This window comes from Chrysemys picta, chromosome 8, assembly GCF_011386835.1.
Source record: "Chrysemys picta bellii isolate R12L10 chromosome 8, ASM1138683v2, whole genome shotgun sequence".
In the NCBI taxonomy this organism is placed as follows: domain Eukaryota; kingdom Metazoa; phylum Chordata; order Testudines; family Emydidae; genus Chrysemys; species Chrysemys picta.
The window spans coordinates 44,408,615-44,432,468 of NC_088798.1; the positions used below are offsets into that span (position 1 = coordinate 44,408,615).

At 44.7% G+C, this 23,854-nt stretch overlaps 1 protein-coding gene across 13 annotated transcripts in view; it reads right to left on the reverse strand.

The window, feature by feature from the left end:
- The window catches only part of NEK7 (NIMA related kinase 7), a 253,273-nt gene that overhangs the window by 187,044 nt on the left and 42,375 nt on the right, over window positions 1-23,854 (reverse strand). For all 13 annotated transcript variants that reach the window (XM_024102010.3, XM_065554400.1, XM_024102007.3 and 10 more), the window contains one exon: window positions 9,681-9,743. In XM_024102010.3, coding sequence (XP_023957778.1) covers window positions 9,681-9,743 — 63 coding nt within the window. The remainder of the gene's footprint in view (window positions 1-9,680; window positions 9,744-23,854) is intronic.

Genomic DNA, 23,854 nt, shown 5'->3' on the forward strand with positions numbered 1-23,854 from the left:
AGGGAGGGAAGGGGGTGGTGGCGGCACCTGGATCCTGGAGCTGGTGAGTCAGCTCCAGGCACTGGGTGGGCAAAGGGGGGCTGGCGAGGGTGGAAGGGAGAGGAAGGCCCGAGCCCCCCCGCCGCGTCAGAGGGCTCCTGCCCGGCCCCCGGGCCGCTGCACACGGGGGCCCAGGCCTGGGAGCGCAGCGCGGAGGCTGCTCCAGCCCTGCAGCCCGCAGGGCAGCACGGTGGGTCCGGGAGGGGACAGCATGGAGGAGGCAGGGGCCGGGTGGGCGGCGCAGGGGCATGGGCCGAATCCCCGCTGCTACCGGGGAGCCCCGCGCCTCTACCTCCCGCTTGCAGCTACAGCTCCTTCCCAGTAGGATGCGCCTCCCACCCCCCGACCCGCCCCGGGCACATGTGGCGCGCGTCCCGCCGCCGGCGGGGAGCCCCGTGCCTCTCCCGTGGCTCCTTTCTGGCAGGAGGGAAACTAGGCGCGGTAGACACACGCCGCATGTGCCCGGGGTGACGGGAGGGGTGTCCCGCTGGCAGCAGCAGGGATTCGGCCCGCTCCGTGCTGCCCCCACCCGGACCCACCGCACGCCGCATGTGCCTGGCCCCTCTGAAACTTTTTTTGGGGGGGGCTTGGCCCCCCCGTGTCCTGATGTTTTATATCTCTGATCTGGTCACCCTAGCTAGACCCAGGCTAAAAGGAGATTAGTCTGTAAAAGGGAGCATTCTGGAACTGGTGAAGATCTTATCTGTATTCAGTTGGATTAGACATAGATGTGCACATTTTATTTTATTTTGCTTGGTAACTTACTTTGTTCTGTTACTACTTGGAAGCACTTAAATCCTACTTTCTGTATTTAATAAAATCACTTTTTACTTATTAACTCAGAGTATGTATTAATACCTGGGGGAGAAAACAACTGTGCACATTTCTCTAGCAGCGTTATAGAGGGCGAACAATTTATTAGTTTACCCTGGATAAGCTTTATGCAGGGTAAAACTGATTTATTTGGATTTAGACCCCATTGGGAGTTGGGCATCTGCGGGTACGTCTATACTTACTTCCTGGTCCGGATGTAAGCGATCGATCTTCTGGGATCGATCCCGGAAGTGCTTGCCGTCAACGCCGGTACTCCAGCTCAGCGAGAGGAGTACGCGGCATCGAGGGGGAAGCCTGCCTGCCGCGTCTGGACCCGCGGTAAGTTCAGATTAAGGTACTTCGAATTCAGCTACGTTATTAACGTAGCTGAATTTGCGTACCTTAGTCCGAAGTGGGGGGTTAGTGTAGACCAGGCCTGAGTGTTAAAGACAGGAACACTTCTGTTAGCTGCTTTCAGGTAAACCTGCAGCTTTGGGGCAAGTAATTCAGACCCTGGGTTTTTGTTGGAGCAGACGGGAGTGTCTGGCTCAGCAAGACAGGGTGCTAGGGCCCTGAGCTGGCAGGGGTAGAAGTAGTCTTGGCACATCAGGTGGTAGCTCCCAAGAGAGTTTCTGTAATCCAACCCATCACAATCCCCTTTTTACCAACAGTGTTTCCACAGCAGATCCAACTGGATTTGGCATTTGCAATAGGTGTCCCTTCATTAGCTGTTACCAGCAGGTAAATGCAATGACTAAAAACAGCTTCGTCAAAATATTTATTTATTCATAGGAACACAGCATCCAGAGAAAAGGGTTAAAATAACGAAGGGATTACACATGTATCTTACCTAAAGTTTAGGCAGACCCTGCTTCTGGGGCCCGGGGTCCCATCTGTCTCTCTGCAGATACTGCCTCCCCCTTCAGCTCAAAGAACATATCTACTCAAGAGTGTTTTATTCCCTGTTCCTCATCTGAAAGCCACCATCCTTCCCCTCAAAAGAAGCCTGGGGTGGTGGGCTCATCTTGGTCAGAGACTGCCTTCAAAGGCATTGACACCTGTATTGCCAGTGACTGGATTATCTAAAGCCATTGTCTGCCTTTCTAGGGATGGTCAAGGAACTTTGGCAGGAATTAATACTAAGGGTATGTCTTCACTACCAATGTTAAAGTGCTGCCACGGCACCACTTTAACGTGGCTGTGTAGTCATGGCACCAGCGCTGGGAGAGAGCCCTCACAGCGCTATTAAAAAAAATCACCTCCACAAGGGGAGTAGCTCCCAGTGCTCGGAGAACAGCTCCCAGCGCAGGTGCACTGTCTACACTGCTGAAACTTGCATTGGTCGGGGGGGTTCATATCCCTGAGCAAGACAGTTTCAGCACTGTAAAGTGGCAGTGTAGACAAGGTCTTAGAACCCACATAATAAATAGCACAATAGCAAGTATGTAAACAGAGATACACACTATATTCATAAAAAATAATACAGATAGCTCCCACATTCTTCACACAAACAGTCAATTCTGGTTTTGTAATGACTGAAAATTGTATGTCCTCGCTGCTAGTGTGATGAAGTATAGGGTTAGGGTTTTTTTTGTTTGTTTTTAAAGTAGGTGTGTTCTTTAAGGGCACAGAACTAGGTGTTTGTCTCATGCAACCTTAATTCCATCCCCTTGCATGTATGCTCAACATCGCAGAAGTCTGTGGCAGAGCCAGGAATACAACCCAGCTTCTCCGGGTCTAAGTCCAGTACCTTGAACACAAGAGTACATAAGAATGGCCATGCTGGGTCAAACCAAAATTTTCTCTTATGTTCCTCTGTCTCATTCACTGTCCACCCTCTTTATTATATGGAGACTTGTAGAACAAAGAGTTTGTGATTGTGTAATTAATAACTATCAAAACACAGACACAAGGGGCAAAATTCTGGGAACCTCAATTCTGACATTTCCTGATTTTTAAGTGCTTGGACTTTGCAAACTTAGTTCTTATATGTTCCCACAGTCTAATGTTCTTTTAATAGTGTTTTGTAAGTAATTTCCTTTTATTTTTGAAAGCAAAATAAAATAAAAAAATCCATTATGGATTATCAGTAGGGCTGGAATCCAGGACCTTTTCTGTACAGCCCAAACCTCTACCTAACTAGGAACAGTAGTAAGCTCTTCTCTCCTATGTGGATCATCTCTAGAATTCCTTCTAGAGATGAAGGATGGTTCAATGGTTAGATGGACCTGGATTCCATTTCCGGCTCTGCCACAGATTTCCTGTCTGACCTTGGTAAATCCGTCTCTTTATGTTAGGATTTTCCTTCAAGACAGGGGTGTTGTGAGGATAAAAACAATTAAGACACTCAGATATTACACTGATCGGAATAATACACCTAGACAGATAGCCTAGTGGTTGAAGACAACACAGTCACATATATAAGATTGGCACATTCATTCTGAAAGTAGTGGGGCTAAGCGAATGAGAATTTACTCTGGCCTCCAAAGGAGTCCACATTCTGGAAGCTGACAAATTAATATATTTGTTCTCCCTACTCCATCCTGATCTGTGCCCTTCAGGAGGTGCAGTGCAGAATCTGACTCAAATTCCACTGCCAGCTCTGACAGAAGAAACCTTATGCATCTTCCAGTTACTGCAACTATAAAAACAATGAAAAAATATACTTTCCTGCCTGCTAAGATAGGGGTATGAGGCTTTGATCAATAATAAGGCATGTGAAGTGCATAGAATTCAGTGGAACAGCAGTGAACAGAACTCACAGCACCTGACATTGCTACTGCATCAAACCCACCATCTAGGGCTCTAACTCTTGATCCTGGTAGTACATTTGGTGCAGTTGTCATGTTTAAGATCTCAGTGGGGATCTCAGTACAGATGGAAAGTTTTTAGATTTGAGCAGATAACCTCTAAATAAGCTCTACTGAGCATGTGCACACGACTATTTGCAGAAGATTACAAATTGCCCAAATGTATGTAAATTTTAATGAGGACAGCAAATAGTATTTCTCTGGCCCTAGGACTATCTCCTTTCCAAATTTCAAGTCCTCCATTAAAGTATGGATACATTGGAGATCTTCAAAGAAGCAACTGAAAAAAAAAATTAACATATGCTTTGCCTATGTATTTCCCTCTAACCTCATTCTTGAAAACAGCTGAAGCCTTTTTGCTGAAACTCTTGGACTGAGCAGGGAGAAGGGAAGGAGAGACAGGATACTGAAGAAAATCAGAGGCAGACAGAAAACATGGAACATTTCTGCCTGTATGGTTGAAGTCTGGCCAATTTATGAGAAACTGAAAGCAAGGGCTTGTATTGGAAAGTGTACAAACTTAACCAGGCATTGCTACTAGCTCCATCTATATTATGAGGAAGTGGCTGCTCATCTGGAGCAAATTAGACAATTTGAGGTAATTTACTAAGCATACCTTTAACTCCAATTTTCTTTAGATGACCAGAAAGTTCTCCATTAACCTGTGTGAATTCTGCGTTCTGATCAGTAGCAGAATACAGAACCTCATTTCAAGGCAGGGACATCAAGATGTAGGCTATGGCATGTGAGTTTTCTCCTAGCCCATCAGTCACCTTTCCCCCTCCATCACACTCTCATTTGGTGGCTACTATCAATCATTCTACCTCTGAATGGAAGGGTACAACTGGCTTTAAACCTACATCAGTGCCCCTCTGTGAGCTGGATGGCAAAAAACACTGTAGGGACAAATCACCTCCTTGCAAGAAACTAAGGCCTGCTCTACACTAAAAAATTAGGATGACCCAGCTATGTCGCTCAGGGGTGTGAAAAAAATCAACATCCCTGAGCAACTTAGTTAAGATTATCTAACCCCCAGTGTTGACAGCACTGGATTAACTGAAGAATTCTTCTGCCGATCTAGCTACTGCCTCTCAGGGAGGTGAATTACCTATGCTGAGGGGAGAATCCCTCCCATTGGCATATGTAATGTCTACATCTGAAACACTTACTCCTGAGGGAATTCTGCACCAAAGAATTATGCGCACAATATTTTAAAATTCTGAAAATTTTGTTTGCCAATAAATAAATGTCTCCAGCATGGTAGTGGGGAGCATAGGCCAGTGGCTGCATTGAGGTGGGAGATCACCGTGAAGCCCCCACCTCCCCTGGTACAGGGACTCGGCAGTGAGGCTGCACCTGACCCTGACACAGTGCAAGGGCTGGGCCTACTCCAGAAATACCCAAGGAACCTGTCCCTCTGCGTCAGGTGCACCAGGTGTGGGGAGCAGGCTCAGTACAGCAGGATCCAAGTGTGGAAGGGCTTAGTGTGTGGGGGGAAACCAGGTCTGGGGTGAGAGGTTTCTGTGGGGGGCAATCTGGGTTCGGACAGCTCAGTGGGAGATCTGGATGCACAGAGGCTCGTTGTGGAGTTCCAGGTGCAGGGAAGATGGGGCTCAGCAGGAGGGTCGGGGGGGGGGGGGGGGGGCTCAGTGCAGCTGGCTGGGGATCAGTGGGGTTGGGGTCTGAGTATGGGGGGCTTGTCGGAGGTGTCCAGCTGTAGGTTCGATAGGCCTGGTTAACAGGGGAGCTCCAGCTGCTGCCGAGGGGATGCCACATGCCAGGCTCCCCCTTTCCCCTGCGATTCCCCTATCCCCTTTTCTTCTCCATCCCGCTCCCCGGACTCCCACATTCCCCTCTCCCTTCCTTCCCCACTGCCACTTCCTCCCAGGGCCAGCTTTAGCAAGTGCGGGGCTCGATTCCTGGGGCTTGTACTCACCGGGGCGGCGCTCCCAGTCTCGGCGGCACTTCAGATTGCCGGCCGGGGGAGGGCGGTCGTGGGGCTTGCCATGCTCCAGCCGGGGTTGTGGGGCCGCGGGGCTGCCGCGCTCCGGCCGGAGCTCCAGCCAGGAGAGCGGGGCCGCAGGGCTTGCAGTGCTCCGGGAGAGCGAGGACACGGCGCATGCCGCGCTCCGACTGGTGCTCTGGCCAGGGGAGCGGGGCCGCCAAAGACCCCAGAACGGACCGCCGCTGGGGTGAGTAAAAATAATTAAAAAGGCACCTAAGGTGCAGGGCCCGATTCCGGGGAATTGGGCGAATCAGCCTAAAGCCGGCCCTGCTTCCTCCCACCCCTTCAGCCCCCCTACCCAGTCCCACCACGGGCACCCACTGTTGCACCGAATAGAAAACAGGAAGGCGCCTAACACACAGAAGGGGAGCGCAACTAGCACTAGGACCCAGGAGGCGGCATTCAGCTGCAGAGTCAGCAGAGCCAAGACACAGCCCCCTTTGGCTGGGCAGCTCTGTGCTAGCAGAATGAGGGGGAGCAGTGGCATGTAACCTTGTGTGCCCCCCCCCATGCCTCGCATTGGTTGGAGGGGGGCAACTCGCCCCCCCTAAATGTGCCCAAGGTCGTGTGCGTTTCCCCGTCCATGCAACTTCCCTGCCGTTTTCTGCAGGGAAACAGAAAATCTGGGGGGAAAGGGTGGTGTTTTCTGCAGACACACAGTCCTGCAGAATTCCTCCAGGAGCAAAGCACTGCCACTATAGTGTTTCAAATGTAGACGAGCCCTAAGCAAATCTATTTCACAACACGATCAGCCTCCAGTAACCCTGGAAGTGACAGTGAAATTTATTCTGGTGAAGCTCCCCTATATGACAATGTGCTGAACTTCTGCCACCGTGCCAGAAGAAAAAGTTACTCACCTTGTGCAGTAACAACGGTTCTTCAAGATGCGTGTCCCTGTGGGTGCTTCACTGTCGGTGCCCTTGCATCCCTGCGCTGCTGATCAGAGAACTTTGGTAGCAACGTTCACTGGGCCCACACATGCGCTGTTCCCACCTCCTCATCTGGCTCAAGGCTAACGAGCCTTGCACGGGGAAACCCCCTTCAGTTCCTTCTCTACCGCAGAGCCCCTTATAGAGAACTCTGAAGTACAGGGGAGGAGAGGGGGTCGTGACGCACCCATAGCGGGGCACATCTTGAAGAACCATCGTTACTGCACAAGGCGAGTCACTTTCTCTTCTTCTTCGAATAGTGTCCCTATGTGTGCTCCACTGTAGATGACTTCTGAGCAAGTAACCCAATGGGAAGCTGGGACTTCAGAGTCGATTCTGTTATGGATGACAATACTGAGGAGCCAAATCAAGCATCGGAAGCAGAATCCCCAGTGATGGCATAGTGTTCTGCGAAGGAATGCACAGACGCCCAGGTAGCTGCTGTGCAGTTTTCCGGGATGGGGAAATCCTTGAAGAAGGTGATGGAGGAGGAAACCAATCTTGAGAAGTGTGTATGGATTCCAGATGGAGGTACTACATTGCAAACATGATAGTGTTTGATGCAGTTTGAGACCCACTCAGTGTCTGGGCTGATAGTGCTGCACCTTTAGTCCTATCCACAATGGAAAGGAAAAGCCTAGCTTTCCTAAAAGCCTTCATCCTGCCCAGATAGAAGGCCTAGGCTCTCCTAACGTCCAGTGCATGTAGAATAGCTTCCCTATCATTACAGAGAGGCTTGGGATAAAAGTTGGGAGGTGAATGTGTTGGCTCTTGTGAAAGGCAAAAGTCACTTTAGGGATGAATTTCGGGTGTGGCCTGAGCATGACCTTGTCAGAAAAAAAATACTGTAAAAGGGGGGTGTGCCATAAGAGCTACTATCTCCCCTATTCTCCACATGGAGGTAATGGCGACCAGAAATGCGGTCTTCATTGACAGGTGTGTAAATGAACAAGTGCTCGTAGGTTGGAAGGGCGGTCTGGTCAGGCCCTTTAATACTAAATTCAGTTCCCATGGTGGGGTAGGATGTCTGAGTTTGGGAAAGAGGTTTGCTACGCTCTTGAGGAACCTCTTTGTAGTTGGATGCGAGAAATCTAAAAACCCCTCTGTTTGTTAATGAAAAGTCATTATGGCCACCAAGCATATCTTGGGACAGTCCAGACTTCAGTAGGTAGTCTAAGACTACTGGTAGAGTAGCAGATGTCATGCTAATTTATCTGGAATTACACCAAACCTGGAACCTGGTAAGTTCAATGGGTAGCCAATTTCCTACTGTGTAGTAACACTTCCTGTGCCTCCTGAGAGCAGAATCTCTCTATATGTTGGAACCATGAAGGAACCAGGCCTTGAGCTGAAGAATTTGCAAGTTGGGATTGAGAGCGCGTCCTTTGTTCTGCGAGAGGCAGTAAGGAGCGAGTCGAAGAGGGATTGGCAGATACGTCACCAGCTGTGGCAGGTAAAGGTACCACATCTGTTTTGGCCAGGTGGGAGCAATCAGTGTGACATTTGCTCTCTTTTTAATTTTAACAGGACTTTCAGCAATAGTGGAAATGGGGGAAAGCATATAGAAGGCCCTTGTCCCATGAGAGAAGGAGAGCGTCCCCTAACGAGTTCTGTCCAAGGCCTGCTCTGGAGCAGTAGCGCAGGCATTTCTCGTTCAGGTAAGTGGCAAACAAGTCTATAGTCAGTGTCCCCAACTTTCTGAATATGTCGTGGAGTATTACTGGGTTCATCTCCCATTCGTGGTCATGTGGGAACTTGCAGCTGAGAGTGTCCGCTGTCATGTTTTGCGCTCCTGGTAGGTAGAACGCTGATTTTGTAACATTGTGGGAAATGCACCAGTTCCATAGCTTTAGTGCTTCCACACAAAGGAAGGGCGTTCTGGCATGCCCCCTGTGGATTTATATAGTACATGCATGCTATGTTGCTTGTCATGACCCTTGTGTGTGTACTTCTGATCAGCAGAAGGAAGTGAGCACATGCGTTCCTGAGCGCTCTGCATTTGAGGAGGTTGATATGAAGTCACACCTCTGTGGGTGACCACTTGCCTTGTGTCATGAGGTTGTTGAGATGTGCTCCCCACCCTATGAGGGATGCATGGTTGGAGAGGCGTAGTGACGGGGGAAGGGGAGAAGCTGTATGAACAGGAGCCCTGTGCAAACATTTGCTGGGTCCTTCCACCAGTTCAAGAATTGTTTGACCTTGGTGGGTAATGATAGGGGTTTGTCTCGGTTGTTTCTGTTCAGCCTGTGAACAGAGCTGGACCATGACTGGATACACCGCATGCAAAGTCTATCAGCTTATGTACATAGCATGCATGCATACCCTGAATCAGGGTAGTCCCCAGATAAAGTGAAAGAAATAAGTAAAGTTGTTGGGCGGGGGATGGGGGGGGTAGGGTTTTTGTTGTTGTTGTTTTTTAAGAGAAGAAAAACCAAAGGAAACTCTAAACTAACAGATAAAAGAAAGATTAGTAACTACTTAAGTTCAAACAATAGGTTAACGATCCAATGAAGGGACAGCTAATAGCACGGTCTCTATCCAGGGGCAGTTGAGAAGGAACAGACGGAGGTTCGCCCACGCAACACTAGTTCGTCTCGAGCCAGACTACAAGGGGGGGATAGTACATGTGCGGGCTCAACAAACACTGCTACCAAAGTTCACTGATCAGCAGTGCCGGGACGCAAGTGCGCCTACAGTGGAACACCCATAGGGACACTACTCAAAGAGCTATATTTTAGTTACTTGAAATAGTAATTTAAATTCAACCCACTTTAAAAAAAAAATCAGTGCATTATTGTACATGATATAAAATGTTTATTCAGTATCTTATTATTGTGTTTCCTTCAAATGTTTGAACATGAAAGCTTGCAGTTTAAGGTCTTCTGCCTCTGAATACTTGCCTCCTTATAAAGAAAGTTTATTTTTTCAAGAAATGAAAAATGAAATTAAATGGAAATCTTTAAGTATTACATTTAAAAGCCTCATGTACAAGACAGAGGACATTTCATCACCATCTACTGTCAGAGTGAAAGAAAAAGCAATAAATTATAACTAAACCTATGAAATTCGTTAACAAGCCTTTACCTTAAGAAGATCTATTTCTTTGATGCAGTCAGCCCGGGCTTTGGCATCCATTAAATCAAATATCTGCACACAAAAAACAAAACATTTTTTCTAACAGCAGCAAACACTGTGTCATCATCATCAAATATTTTATAGTGCCACCAAAAACATGCTAAGCACTTGATGGGAAAACATAGCATTCCAATAAGAACTAACTCCATTATCCTTAGTACAAGTTTTAGTACCAAAACAGACGTAATATTCTTTCAGATACTACTTCTTACAAAACAAAAGCAACTATCGTTAGTACATTTTTTCAGTATTTTTCAAGCTTTTTTTTTTTTTTTTAAATAAATACAAATTGAGTATTCTATACTGCGTCATGTTTTTCTGGTAGCAAATGTGAAATAATATTTAAAATATTTATTAATAATATTTTCAAAAGCACATTTCCACAGCCCTGAATTAGTATTTATGAGCATAAAACAACCCAACTGCCAAACAACACATGACCTAAACAAAGTAGAGCCACAGAATGATAGTCCACCACAATAAAGCATCAGTGTAATTAGCTGCTAAATACCTTATGCCCTCTTAATCATCTCTCCTTTAAGTCTTAACTCTGCTCTCCATTTTCCCTATAGATTGCTGACCTTCAGCATCACCTAATGGCTCCTCAACCTCCTACTATCTTCTGTTGGTATCCTTTCAGGTTCCAAGTTTGGTACCTTTCTCTCTTCCATCTGTACTCTTGATAGCGAGCATCATCACTCCCAAGGATTTCATTACCACTTCTATTTATTTATTGACATCTGCACATCTACCCTCAATCTCTTCACTTGAAGTCCACTCTGACACTCCAACTTCCTCTTATTGTCCCTGCCATCTCAAGCTCATTGTCTCAGATACTGAACTTAGCCTCCTTCCTCATCCCTTTCTGCTGCCTCCCTTCTCTATCTTAACTGACAACTACCTTATTTTTAGAGCCCTGCAAATCCGCGGGTATCCGCTTTATATCCGTGAACCATTTTGGCTGATTGCCACGCAGATGAGGATACAAGTTTTGTATCTGAGCAGGGCTCTGACCGTAAGAGCGGGGCAGGCAGCTGTGAGGAACCACGGCACGGATCTTCCACCTGCCCTGGGTGGGAGGCCTGGGGGGCAGGGACACAGGTTGGGGGGGCTGCTTGGGCCCCCACCCAGGGCAGGTGGAGGGCCCGCCTGGCTCTTACCGTGGCTGGGCTGCAGAGCTGGGTAGGGGAGAACCACGCTGGCAACTGTGGGGAGCCTGGGTCCCTCCACCTCCCCTGGGCGGGGAGGCTGGGACATTTGGTGGAGGGTCTGGGGGGGCAGGGACACTGAGAGGGGAGCTGGGACATTTGGCGGAGGGTCTCAGGGGGCAGGGACACTGGGGGGAGCTGCTCGGGCCCCCTGCCCAGGGCAGATGGAGGGTCCGCCATGACTCCCCAAGATGCAGCTCCAGCCAATGAGGGAGCGGCTCGGAGTCGCAGTCCAGCCATAGTAAAAGCTGGGCAGGCAGCTGTGGGGAGCCCAAGCAGCCCCTGGGCAACTCCACAGGTCTCCCCTTTCCCCCCAGCCAAGCCAGCATGGAGCCCAGCCACGGAGCTGTGAGGAGCCGCAGCAGCCCCTCCACCGGCCTGCAGGGGGGCAGGGGCTGAGAACAGCCCACGCCCATGTCCCTGCCCCCCAGGCTCCCCACCAGGCATAGAGCAGGTGGAAGGTCCGCGATGCCTTCCCACAGCTGCCCGCAGCTCTCCCTGACTGGGCTCTGGCAGGGGGATGCCCTCGTAGCCTCAGCCCAGCCCCATGTAGAGCCCTGCAAATCCGCGGATCTGCAGATAGTTTTTGCGGATAGCAGATCGGATGCGGATACACATTTGTGTATCTGCGTAGGACTCTACTTATTTTTCTTGTCTCACGATCATAACTTCACTATCATCTGACTCTTCTTTCACCCTCACCCGCCAGCCACACTCCCACATTTTCCTCATCAATATAAACAAAATCTGCCCTTTCCTCACTAACCTCACTGCTAGGACACATGTTTCTTGTCTCTCATCTCTCACCTTGACTTTTATAGCCTCTTACTCTGATATCGCTGCTTTTCACCTCTTTTCCACTTTCTCATCTGCTCAAAATACCATTGTAAAGTCTTGTCCTTGCCTCCTCCCATGCCAGCCACATCATTCCATTTACTGGCTTCTTGACTCTTATGATTTAGGCTCTTTGTCCTTATCTTACAACGTCTATCCTTTTGCTCTCATTTCCTCCAAATATCACTCTCTGTGCCTGACCCTACTGTTTCCTTTGATTTTCTCTTAGTCTGCTTTGCATTCTACGATGATGTAGCTGTGCAACTGGAACAGTAGATGTACAACTGGAACAGTTCTCTTCATTTTGTTTGCCAAACGCCCTCTCTCTCCCTCCTGAGATATCTAGCCTCAAACTAACTAGATCTCAACACTATATTTCTTCCAGGACTCCTTCCTACCTCTTAGTCTCCACTAACTCCACACACCAGCCCTTTTCTGAAAAATGTCCTGTTAAGATTGCAAGCTATTCAGGACAGGGAACATGACTCACAATAGCTATGTTTGTTTATGTAGCACTATAAATTATCTTTTAATTAGACTTTTTTCAGTTTATACTGTATGCTTATCTCTCTCAGATGCTCCTCAGGAAAAGCTGAGTTATGTTCCCTTACGATGATCAAAAGCAGGCTCTATTAAAGAAAAGCGATGAATGAGTCAAGAGCCGAGGGCTTTTTCCTGAGAACACCCTGCCACCAGCTCCCAGATATAAGAAAACATAAGGACTGTCAGCACCTCGAGTGATTTTAACTGCGAAGTAAAAGCACTAGGAGAGAGGCAGTCTGCCCCAAGCCAAAGAAATCAATTCAATAATCAAAAGCCAGTGCACTCTCTTTGGAGCACTGATGTAATACTACAGCCAGCATCATATGAGCGCTTAAGCCACAGTGTGTTCCGTCATTTGAGATGCCACTATCTAATGCCAATTTTTAAACCAAACAGAAGGAATCCTGAGAATCCTTAAGATTTTTTCATTCGTGGAGCTCTGATCCTCATAAGATAGGGTACAGTGTGTACTGACTAGCCTCCACTTGAGCATTTAGAGTCTTCTGCTCTCAAGGCTGCCAAAAAAAAAAAAAAATCTAAATTAGGGTGGATCTGGGGTTCGCCTTATGAAAAAGATATTACCAGGTTCATTATTAAAAAGTCAAGCCATAAAGAAAAAAAACTACTAAACAGGAAATAGGAAAACAAATCCCTCAATTTTTGGTATGTTAATACTACAGTAATAAGAAATAGACTGAGTTAGAAGTAATGAATCAGGAAGGAGACAGTGAAAAAAATAGAAACATGGCAGGATAAGTCATATGAATGGAATGTTAACACTAAGAAATAAAGTCATATCAGATGTAACAGAGAAAGGGGGGGGCTGGGATCATACATTAAATTATTGATATAAAGTCAAACCAATACTAATGGAAAAGACAGAAGTTGAAAGTTTTTGAGTTAAGGTTAGGGACATGACTAGAAAAGGAGAAGTCGGTCAGCATCTGCTATAGATCTCAAAACCAAAATGAAGAAACCATTCCTACTTAATCACCTTGTGTGATAGGGTGTTTTGGGGCTGGACAGCCTAGTGGCTAGATTACTGATCTTTTTAGTCTGTATGGGGGGGGGGGGGGGGGGGGGGGGGGGGGGGGAGGGAGGGAAGAGGTGGTAACCCTCTACTGGGTCCCAGCCTGGGGCCTGTGCAGATCAACACCTAAACAGGGGAGAAGGGGTCTCCTTCCTGGCAGGGAGTCAAGATCTACTTCCCTGGGCTACTTCCTACAAGTCTCTTCAGTTTGGGTCATGGCCACAATAGTCCAGTTGCCCTGAGTGCTGGGGCTTATTTGCAGCCTCCTCTTGGCAGGGGAGCCCTTACTTGCCTGAAGCAGCTACGCTGGCTGGCAGGTCGCTGATCCGTCCATTCAGGCAGGCAGAGAGCTCCTGGCTCCTCGCCAGTCAGCCCCTTTCTGATCCAGGCTCCCTTCGTTTCTCCCCACTCCGGGACTGGCATTGGCCGCAGGTATAGTGGGGTAGGGCTAACTGAATCCAAACATTTTCGTTAACCCCCGCTGTGCCAGGCGGCAGTTTTTCTGCTTTCTCACACCTTGACACTGATCTAAAAGTCTTAAGACTTCGTGATAAGTCATGGGGGACTTCAATTATTCAGATATCAATCTTCCGGGAAACACAAAATGTTAAATTCAGTCAGTAAGGGGATTACTGAAATGCGTTAAAGGGTAGTTTATAAAAATGAGAGAGCTTTGGGGCAGGCAGGATACTATTGGGGAAAAGTGACAAACCTGGAGATGGGTACATGGAAAACTTTGATGATTTCTTGTTCACTTTATCAGAGAAAAATTTAATGATAATGGAGAAAAATAAGCAGGTAAAATTGTGGCAGTGAAGGAGACCAGACGTCATAAAACTTCACAATGCACCCAGAATTAGTGGCAAATCACTTTAGTCTCCCAGTTTACAGCCCATTTGTTGTGCTATGGCTCAGTCAGCAATTTTCAAATATCTTTTTTTACACATACTACTTTTATTCAATTAGGGCTACCATACACACACACAGATTGTATAAAAGCCAACCAGAATTTACTCAACTTGATATTTACTCCCCCCCCCCCAACCCCTGGCTACCTAGATTTTGTTGTTTTTATGTGCTATGCATTGCTGACTAGCGAATTTTAAATGTTCAACTAAGTTTCCACATCATGATTAAAATACGATTCAAAAACGCCTTCAAAACTCTGCCATGCAAAACTTATACATCCATTAACAGTTTTTTTATATACACCACCGAACTCATTTTGAAAACTTCAATTACATCTCAACCCAAATCTACAGATTTAAAACTATGCACAACTGGAATTATCTTCTCATGGGAGACTCACTAATGAAACATCAGGAATTCTAGCGAAATCATCCATAGAACTCTCTGTGCTTTAAATGACTGACAGCAGTGTGATTAAGAAGGAGGATAATTTACCAAATTCATCAAAATGTTTCCTTTATCATCATGTCACTTGCCTCCCCTGGTTGATGGAGCTGACTGCATTATGTCAGTAACACTATTTGCAAAGACTCCCCACCACTTCTCCAACATACACACACAGCTGATGTGGGTTCAGCATTAACTATCACCAGAGGGAGCTATATACAACCCCTTTCTGGATACCAAAAGGGAACAACTCTCTTAATGGAGAACAGCAATTTATTTTCACAAAATGACAGTAGGTTATTTAAGTTATATAAAGGATTTGTACAGTTTGTATTTTTATTCTGTGACATGGGAAAATACTACAAAATTTGATCTCAGCCAACAAATGTACAGCAAACTGATCCATGTTGAATATGAGCTACACCAACCAGCCAGGCAAATTACATTTTGCTGTAGCTTTTTGTGCCACAAACATGTTAAATATTTGAAAACTATTGATTAAAATCCATTGCCAGTTGATTCACTACACATGTGACTCTTTATGAGGCGCATTCAAGAGACCAAATAACCAATTAATTGCTAAAAGTCAGTAATAGAACAGTACAGAAAAGAGTTACTACGTCACTGATCCTTCTGGGAAACTGTTTCTTACAGGTCACCTTACACAGAAGGTGCACTCCCAAAATATACCCCCAAAACTAGCTATATTTATAGCAGACTTGCTTACAAATTAAAGTACTCTATACATCACCCAAACCTGGAATCCATCAATCAGCTTTTTACCTTGTTTTTCTGTTACCACTGTCTACCCCTTATCTCTTGCTTTTGAATACAGCATTCCAATCAGCTGGCCCATGAAGGCACATCCTACCTTGTACCATGGTAGAACACTCATTTATCTTTATTTTGAGTGGGTTTATATTCGTTAAGGCCAAACACTACATTTAGCTTTGCAAGGTATTGTGGGATATATACCCTCTTGACATAAGTGGGCAGGAGTGAACCTAATACAAAATTATGGTAAATTGTAAGTCATCTATAATATAATGTTAATGAGATGTGCAATACATAATATGATGTGCCATATGTATAACATATGTTGGCTTATAAGACACTGGTAACGTTTTACAAAAATATTCAAAAGACAAAACTGATCACCGTACACTGAGGAGGAAATTGCAGTATTGGTAATTGTATTTGGTATAGTCCTTGCTCTTCTCCCATACAAAGCAAGATTCAGAAAGCCTTCTCCAACTTCCAAACGCCAGAGGAAAAAAGACTGTCAGTCACAAATGGTACATGTAGCCAGGTTCCATCTCCTTTCTCTCAATCATTTGACAGTCTAAAAATGTAACAGAACTAGAGAAGCTATCAACAGATACAGAAAAACCTAGGATATATATAGGAAGAGAGGAACATGAAATAGAAGACAAAACACAGCACCATACAGTCGGTTAATTGAAGCAGAACAATTTACTGCAGATTACACAAATTCTTTGATTCACACAATAAAAAGAAAACTTCCTTAAAAAAAGTTTTTATACTTTCAGACAAGTACAAAACTGTTGCTTATGGTATGACATGCAGCCATTTGGGGTGGAGTAGGGTTTCTACCCAGAATACTGGGGAGTTTGAAAAAAGGGTCCCTATCTGGTCATCTTTTGGGGCCCCAGAAGCGAATGCGCAGGAAAGTGAAGGTTCCTTATTTCAGCCATCACAACACTCAGTCCATGTAGCACCCTCCCAAACATTTATTCTCCTCCACAATATACAATTAACCATGCAGTTTAAGGTCATACAGGATCATGCTTCGATTCAATAACCTCAAGAATTGTTCCAACACTTTCTCCCTCTTGACCATAAAGGGTAAATCACTACAACTGTATTCTATCAATACAAGATAGAATTTTTCAAAGCTTCGGGGCAGACATTTCAAAACGTCCTAACGAGACCATAGCTCAGGCCAGGTCTACACTAGAAATATCTGTCAGTATAGTAATATTGGTTAGGGGTGTAATTTCTTCTATTTATTATGACATTTCTGTATGGCAAAAGACCTAGTGCAGATGCAGTTGTTATGACAATGGAGCTGCTCTATAACAATTTATTGATACTCTATATTGAACTGGTTACTGAGATGGTTACTGTAATACCATATTGGTGTAGCTTAATAGGGGGGCTTTAAGGATGGTTAAGATACAATATGATTAAAGAAAAGGATTGTGAAACAAAAGCTCAAAAGGGACTACAGTCGCTCCCCAACTTATGCAAGCATTCCGTTCTGGAACGCCTTGCGTAACTCGAATTTTGCATAAGTCAGAAACGGATTCCCAACCATTACGCCAAAAAAAACCACACACACCCCCACATCACACCCTCCTATTTTTAGCTTACGAAACTTTTTCCCTAAGTGCGGATTTGCGTGAGTCGGGTTTGTGTAACCTGGGGGGAGTCTGTATAAGCATTTTTAAAAGATTCTCTGGGGAGGGGAGGGGAGGGGAGGGAAGAGGAAAAGAAGAGCTGTACTTGAGTAGTTGTTCAGGGAGAGCAGACAGATACCCAACACCTGCTGTGGTATCTGAATATGTTAAGGCCTACCTAGCTCACCATCAGGGGATCACATGCCTTTAGGTAAGACAGGCACGCATGTAGACTTATGCAAATCCTTCTCTAAATGCTTTGCTTCTACCGTTTAAAATAAACAATACTTGGGTTTTTAAGAAGGCTGTCAGGTCACGAATTCCTGAAGGGTCACTGCAACAGACCTGCTGGGTGAACATGGTTGATACTCAGGGCATTATAGCAGACATAGCCACCGCTGCTCCGTGGGGGTCTACAGGAGAGCTCTCTCCCATCAGCATAGAGCAGCTACATGAGAGATCTTACAGCAGCGCAGCTGCATCAATCGGTACAGCTGTACCACTGTAAAGTCTCTAATGTAGACATAGCCTTAGGTTATATTATTTTTCAAATTAGACAGACCTCAGGCCTATACCTAATCATTTTCCTCTCTTAAGAAGGTGCAAGTAACAGCTCGGCCATCTGGGATTTTTGGTTTAGCAAAACAAATATTCCAAAATTTGAGGTTTGCAAGCCATCTCAAGATTTGCAGTCACTCTAGGGATTTTGTCCTATCAGATTCAAAACAGGTTGGCTAGATTCTGTTTTAGAACAAGTAAATGAGATTTCTGATCTGACATTGAACAGTCACCTCATACTGTAATAAGCCTCTTCAGAACATCCAGAGCCTGCTCAAGAAAAGTTTGTATTCTTTTTGTCAGATCTGAAGGAGACTATTAATATTACAAACCTGAACAGAAAATAAATTTTACCAATGGAAGAAGACACAGCACTATCAGACATCCTACACAGAAAGAACAAACTACACAAAGGAGATTTCAAAAGCTTAAGAACATCCTTTCAAGTGGCCGTCCAAACTGCATACACCACCTTGTAATTATTAAATTGATTGCCTTAAAAGAATCCCAAGAGACCAGATTACCATGTAAGAAAAGTTTCCCTTGGTGGTTTACTATAAAATGCCCATTAATATGGTTGTGTCCATATTTTGATTATAATTATAAATATTACAGCTTAGTAGCTTTATGACAAATCAATCAACTCCATCTTCAGCTAATATTAATCAGCAAACGAGCCTAAAAGGTTAGATATGAATAGATATGAAATACTTTAATTATGTTGTTCCCAGTTGTTGATTTTGTGGTCTATGATATTCATAAGACTTATACAGAGTCAGTATTTCTGCTATGGAAAAACACAACAAGTGGAATTGATATTAAACAGTTTTAAACTTGCATGACAGGTTGCCTAATATCTATTTTTTTCCACAAAGAGGATCATAACTAAGTCTCCTTAAAATAAACTCTCACTCTACAATTAGTCAATACTAATTAAGAGAGTCAAGAAGGTCTTTAAAAAAATTTTAACAGAAGCACTTGCCACGACACTAAGTAAACTCATATCAATGCATTAAATTAGCTTTCTGTTCCTCTCATTACCTTTATGAGGTAGATAGATCATAACTACAATTATTTCGTAATTCTGAAAAGCTTAAACAGAAAGATGTTTCAAGTGATATCAATAAGGACTAACTGATGAGCCTGAAGAGCATTAGAATGGGTTATAAGTTACTGTAAAGTAAAGATCAAGAATTGCCCACTATATAATTGCATAATTTGAATACACTAAAGAAAACACAAAACCACCGTTCTACTTAAATCCCTTGTACATAGGCTTGTGTTCACATGCAGTCTTTAGAAACTCTCATACAAATACATAAGAAGACTTTTACAACCACACGGTATACACAAAATCATTGTTTCCAAAGCCAACTAACTACCAATCTAAATTCAACTTTTGAGGTAAAAGGAACAAGTGTGTTAGCTTTGAACAATACTACTTTCAGGACACATCAAGTAGGAGTTACTTGGTGATTCTTTCTCAACAGTTAAGTATTTTTCCCAGATCTCTTCTCTGATGTTAGAAAGATAAAGGCTTTTTTACTCATGATGTTTAAATGAGCATCTGACCCATAAACAAATACATTTTTGTGTTTTAATAAAAAGGTTTAAAATAAAAAAGGGTTGATAAGAATATTTCATTAGACAATGGACCACGAATATGACTATGGCAACATAAACCTATGGTAACCTCATACAGTAAACAAAATAATGAGTTAAATGAAAATATATTGTAAGATATGACAATGAATGGTGAAAATGGGCAACAAAGTGTTTTTGTAACCAGACCACTGCAACGCTATGGTAACAATGTTCTATAAAATGTGAAACTACATGATTAATTAGCACTAATTCAAGCCTCAAGTGGCAATCCACTGACAATGCACAATGAATTATTAATATGAGTACTAGATAAAAGGATTTCTTTTTTGATCCTCTAACACAAGGTCTCAAGTGTTGGAATGAAAGGGGGAAAGCACAGAACAATGTAAGGCACAACTGTGATGTATTCTCTAGAAGGAATTTTGAGGAGGTATGCAACCCTATATACTGTATTGACTCCTGAGCAGCCTTGAGTTGACTATAAATACCATACTGTATGTGCAACTCATAGATCCTTAAACAAGAAGTTATTGCCACTAGGCAGTTATGAATCCTTCATGTTACAATCTTAAGATAAAAATAGTCAAGAAAGAAAAGATGGGCTTTATTTAGTAAGAACCAGTTTGACATTTCATATTGTGACAATAACATAATGCAAAAACAAAAAATGTATTTCTTGTTAGGAAATATCTTCATGAGGTGTTTTTTTAATCTGAGTTGATAGCCAATTGATTCAAGGTAGTAACACATTTGTAAAGACTATTCTAGAAATTCCTCAAACATTTGTTTCAAGCTACAAAGTTTGTAGTTTATCCCAAGCTGATCTGTAGGGCTATGTCTTCGCAGGCCCTCCCCCACCCCCACCCCCCAGATCCCCAAAAAAGTGGTGTGAGAGCACCAATGCATGTTTAGTTATCTTGTTGTAAAACCCTAGAGGAAACTAGGGAAAGTTTTACCATGATGTAAGTAGGAAAAGTCAACTGTGGGTGTGGAATATATAGTGTAGACCTCTAACTATACTGGGATAAAAGCTACCTACGACCTGTCTCCACTAAAACTTTATAGCAAGATTACTAGTGTGCATTAGTTATCTCTCTGTAAAAACACACCTTTTGAAGCAGTGATGACATAGCCTGGAGTACAAACACAACTATCATTTGTGTCCTGAAACAAGCATTTGGGGACTGTCCAAACTAGACTTTACAAATGTATTAACTATCTCAATGTGGCTTTAGCTGGCAACATTTAAAACAGAATCTTGGCCATATAATCACGCAGGACACAGATTCAGGAACATTACAGTACAGTCACGATTTTATGAACACCAATGTTACAAATGACCAGTTATATGTACAATTTTTCCTGACTGGAAGGTGAGGCTGGGTGGGAAAAATATCACATAACGAAAGCGATGTCAGTGAAAAACTAGTTGATATCCCTCCGCATTCTGATATCTTCAATACATTGGACATCGCTTTGCAGTGGTTTGAAAGACAAGAAAAAAGCAATGCAGCACACCATACTGCAATTTATGCACCATAGCTACTGAAATTTTGAGATGTTCAGGTTTATGAACTTGTTGATTTTATGAACTCAATCCCCAACCATCAGAGGGGTAGCCGTGTTAGTCTGAATCTGTAAAAAGCAACAGAGGGTCCTGTGGCACCTTTGAGACTAACAGAAGTACTGGGAGCATAAGCTTTCGTGGGTAAGAACCTCACTTCTTCAGATGCAAGTAATGGAAATCTCCAGAGGCAGGTATATATCAGTGTGGAGATAACGAGGTTAGTTCAACCAGGGAGGGTGAGGTGCTCTGCTAGCAGTTGAGGTGTGAACACCAAGGGAGGAGAAACTGTTTCTGTAGTTGGATAGCCATTCACAGTCTTTGTTTAATCCTAATCTGATGGTGTCAAATTTGCAAATGAACTGGAGCTCAGCAGTTTCTCTTTGGAGTCTGGTCCTGAAGTTTTTTTGCTGTAAGATGGCAACCTTTACATCTGCTATTGTGTGGCCAGGGAGGTTGAAGTGTTCTCCTACAGGTTTTTGTATATTGCCATTCCTGATATCTGACTTGTGTCCATTTATCCTCTTGCGTAGTGACTGTCATATGATGGCATATATAACATTGGTGGACGTGCAGGTGAATGAGCCGGTGATGTTGTAGCTGATCTGGTTAGGTCCAGTGATGGTGTTGCTGGTGTAGATATGTGGGCAGAGTTGGCATCGAGGTTTGTTGCATGGGTTGGTTCCTGAGTTAGAGTTGTTATGGTGCGGTGCGTGGTTGCTGGTGAGAATATGCTTAAGGTTGGCAGGTTGTCTGTGGGCGAGGACTGGCCTGCCTCCCAAGGTCTGTGAAAGTGAGGGATCACTGTCCAGGATGGGTTGTAGATCACTGATGATGCGTTGGAGAGGTTTAAGCTGAGGACTGTAGGTGATGGCCAGTGGAGTTCTGTTGGTTTCTCTTCTGGGCCTGTCTTGTAGCAGGAGGCTTCTGGGTACACGTCTGGCTCTGTTGATTTGTTTCTTTATTTCCTTGTGTGGGTATCATAGTTTTGAGAATGCTTGGTGAAGATCTTGTAGGTGTTGGTCTCTGTCTGAGGGGTTGGAGCAGATGCGATTGTACCTCAGTGCTTGGCTGTAGACGATGGATCGTGTGGTGTGACCGGGGTGGAAGCTGGAGACATGAAGGTAGGCGTAGCGGTCGGTGGGTTTTCGGTATAGGGTGGTGTTAATGTGGCCATCGCTTATTTGTACGGTGGTGTCCAGGAAGTGGACCTCCAGTGTAGATTGGTCCAGGCTGAGGTTGATGGTGGGGTGGAAGCTGTTGAAAGCATGGTGGAATTCTTCCAGGGCCTCCTTCCCATGGGTCCAGATGATGAAGATGTCAATATGGCGTAGGTAGAGAAGGGGCATGAGTGGACGGGAGCTGAGGAAGCGTTGTTCCAGGTCAGCCATAAAAATGTTGGCATATTGTGGGGCCATGCGGGTGCCCATAGCGGTGCCACTGGTCTGGAGGTATATATTGTCACCAAATTTGAAATAATTGTGCGTGAGGATAAAGTCACAGAGCTCAGCAATAAGTTGTGCTGTGTCATCATCAGGGATACTGTTCCTGACAGCTTGTATTCCATCTGTATGTGGGATGTTTGTGTAGAGAGCCTCTACATCCATGGTGGCTAGGATGGTGTTTTCTGGGAGGTCACCAATGCATTGTAGTTTCCTCAGGAAATCTGTGGTGTCACGGAGATAGCTGGGAGTGCTGGTGGCGTAGGGTCTGAGTAGGGAGTCCACATATCCAGACAGTCCTTCAGTGAGAGTGCCAATGCCCGAGATGATGGGGCGTCCAGGATTTCCAGGTTTGTGGATCTTAGGTAGTAGATAGAATAACCCCGGTCGGGGCTCTAAGGGTATGTTGATTTGTTCCTGTGTTAGTGTAGGGAGTGTCCTGAGTAGATGGTGTAGTTTCTTAGTGTATTCCTCAGTGGGATCTGAGGAAAGCGGCCTGTAGCATTGGGTATTGGAGAGTTGTCTGGCAGCCTCCTTCTGGTAGTCAGACCTGTTCATGATGACAACAGCACCTCCTTTATCAGCCTCTTTGATGATAATGTCAGGGTGGTTTCTGAGGCTGTGGATGGCATTGCGTTCTGCACGACTTAGGTTATGAGGCAAGCGATGTTGTTTTTCCACAATTTCTGCCTGTGCACGTCGGCGGAAGCATTCTATGTATAGGTCCAGACTGTCATTTCGACCCTCAGGAGGAGTCCATGTGGAGTTCTTCTTCCTGTGTTGTTGGTGGGAGGGTATCTGTGTATCAGTGCGCTGTTCAGTGTTATCATGAAAGTATTCTTTGAGTCGGAGGCGGCGAAAGTAGGCTTCCAGATCACCACAGAACTGTATCATGTTCGTGGGGGTGCTGGGGCAAAAGGAGAGTCCCTGAGATAGGACAGACTCTTCTGCTGGGTTGAGTGTGTAGCTGGATAAATTGACGATATTGCTGGGTGAGTTAGGGGTACCCCTGTTGTGGCCCCATGTGGCAGGTAGGATTTTAGACAGCTTACGGTCCTTTTTCCTTTGTAGAGAGGTGAAGTGTGTAATGTAGATCTCCTGTCTTATTTTAGTAAAGTCCGTTTGTGTGGAGGGTTGGTTATTTATGAGAGTCTCCAGGTTGGAGAGCTCTTTCTTGATGTTTTTCTGTTTGCTGTATAATCCCCAACCAGTTCATAATACTGTTTCACTAACTACTGGAGGTGGAGTGTTGATGAGGTACACAAACTTTAACCTAAGAGAGGGATTCAAACTCACCATGTTACATTTATGTTTGTGAAATTACTGCCAAGAAATAGAAAGAAAATAACTCCTCCTTGCAGGCATCTACAATAAAACAAAGCAAACATTCTGATTCTTCTTAGTTCCTGTTACCTATAGGTAACATGAATTCAGAAACAGTGATTTCTGTCACCTCCTGCTGGTCCCTCTTTCAATGACATCTTATTCACCCTTGGGTACTTCCAAAGCGGAGTTCTACAACACACTATTTTGTGCACATTTAGTAGAATATTTATCAATATT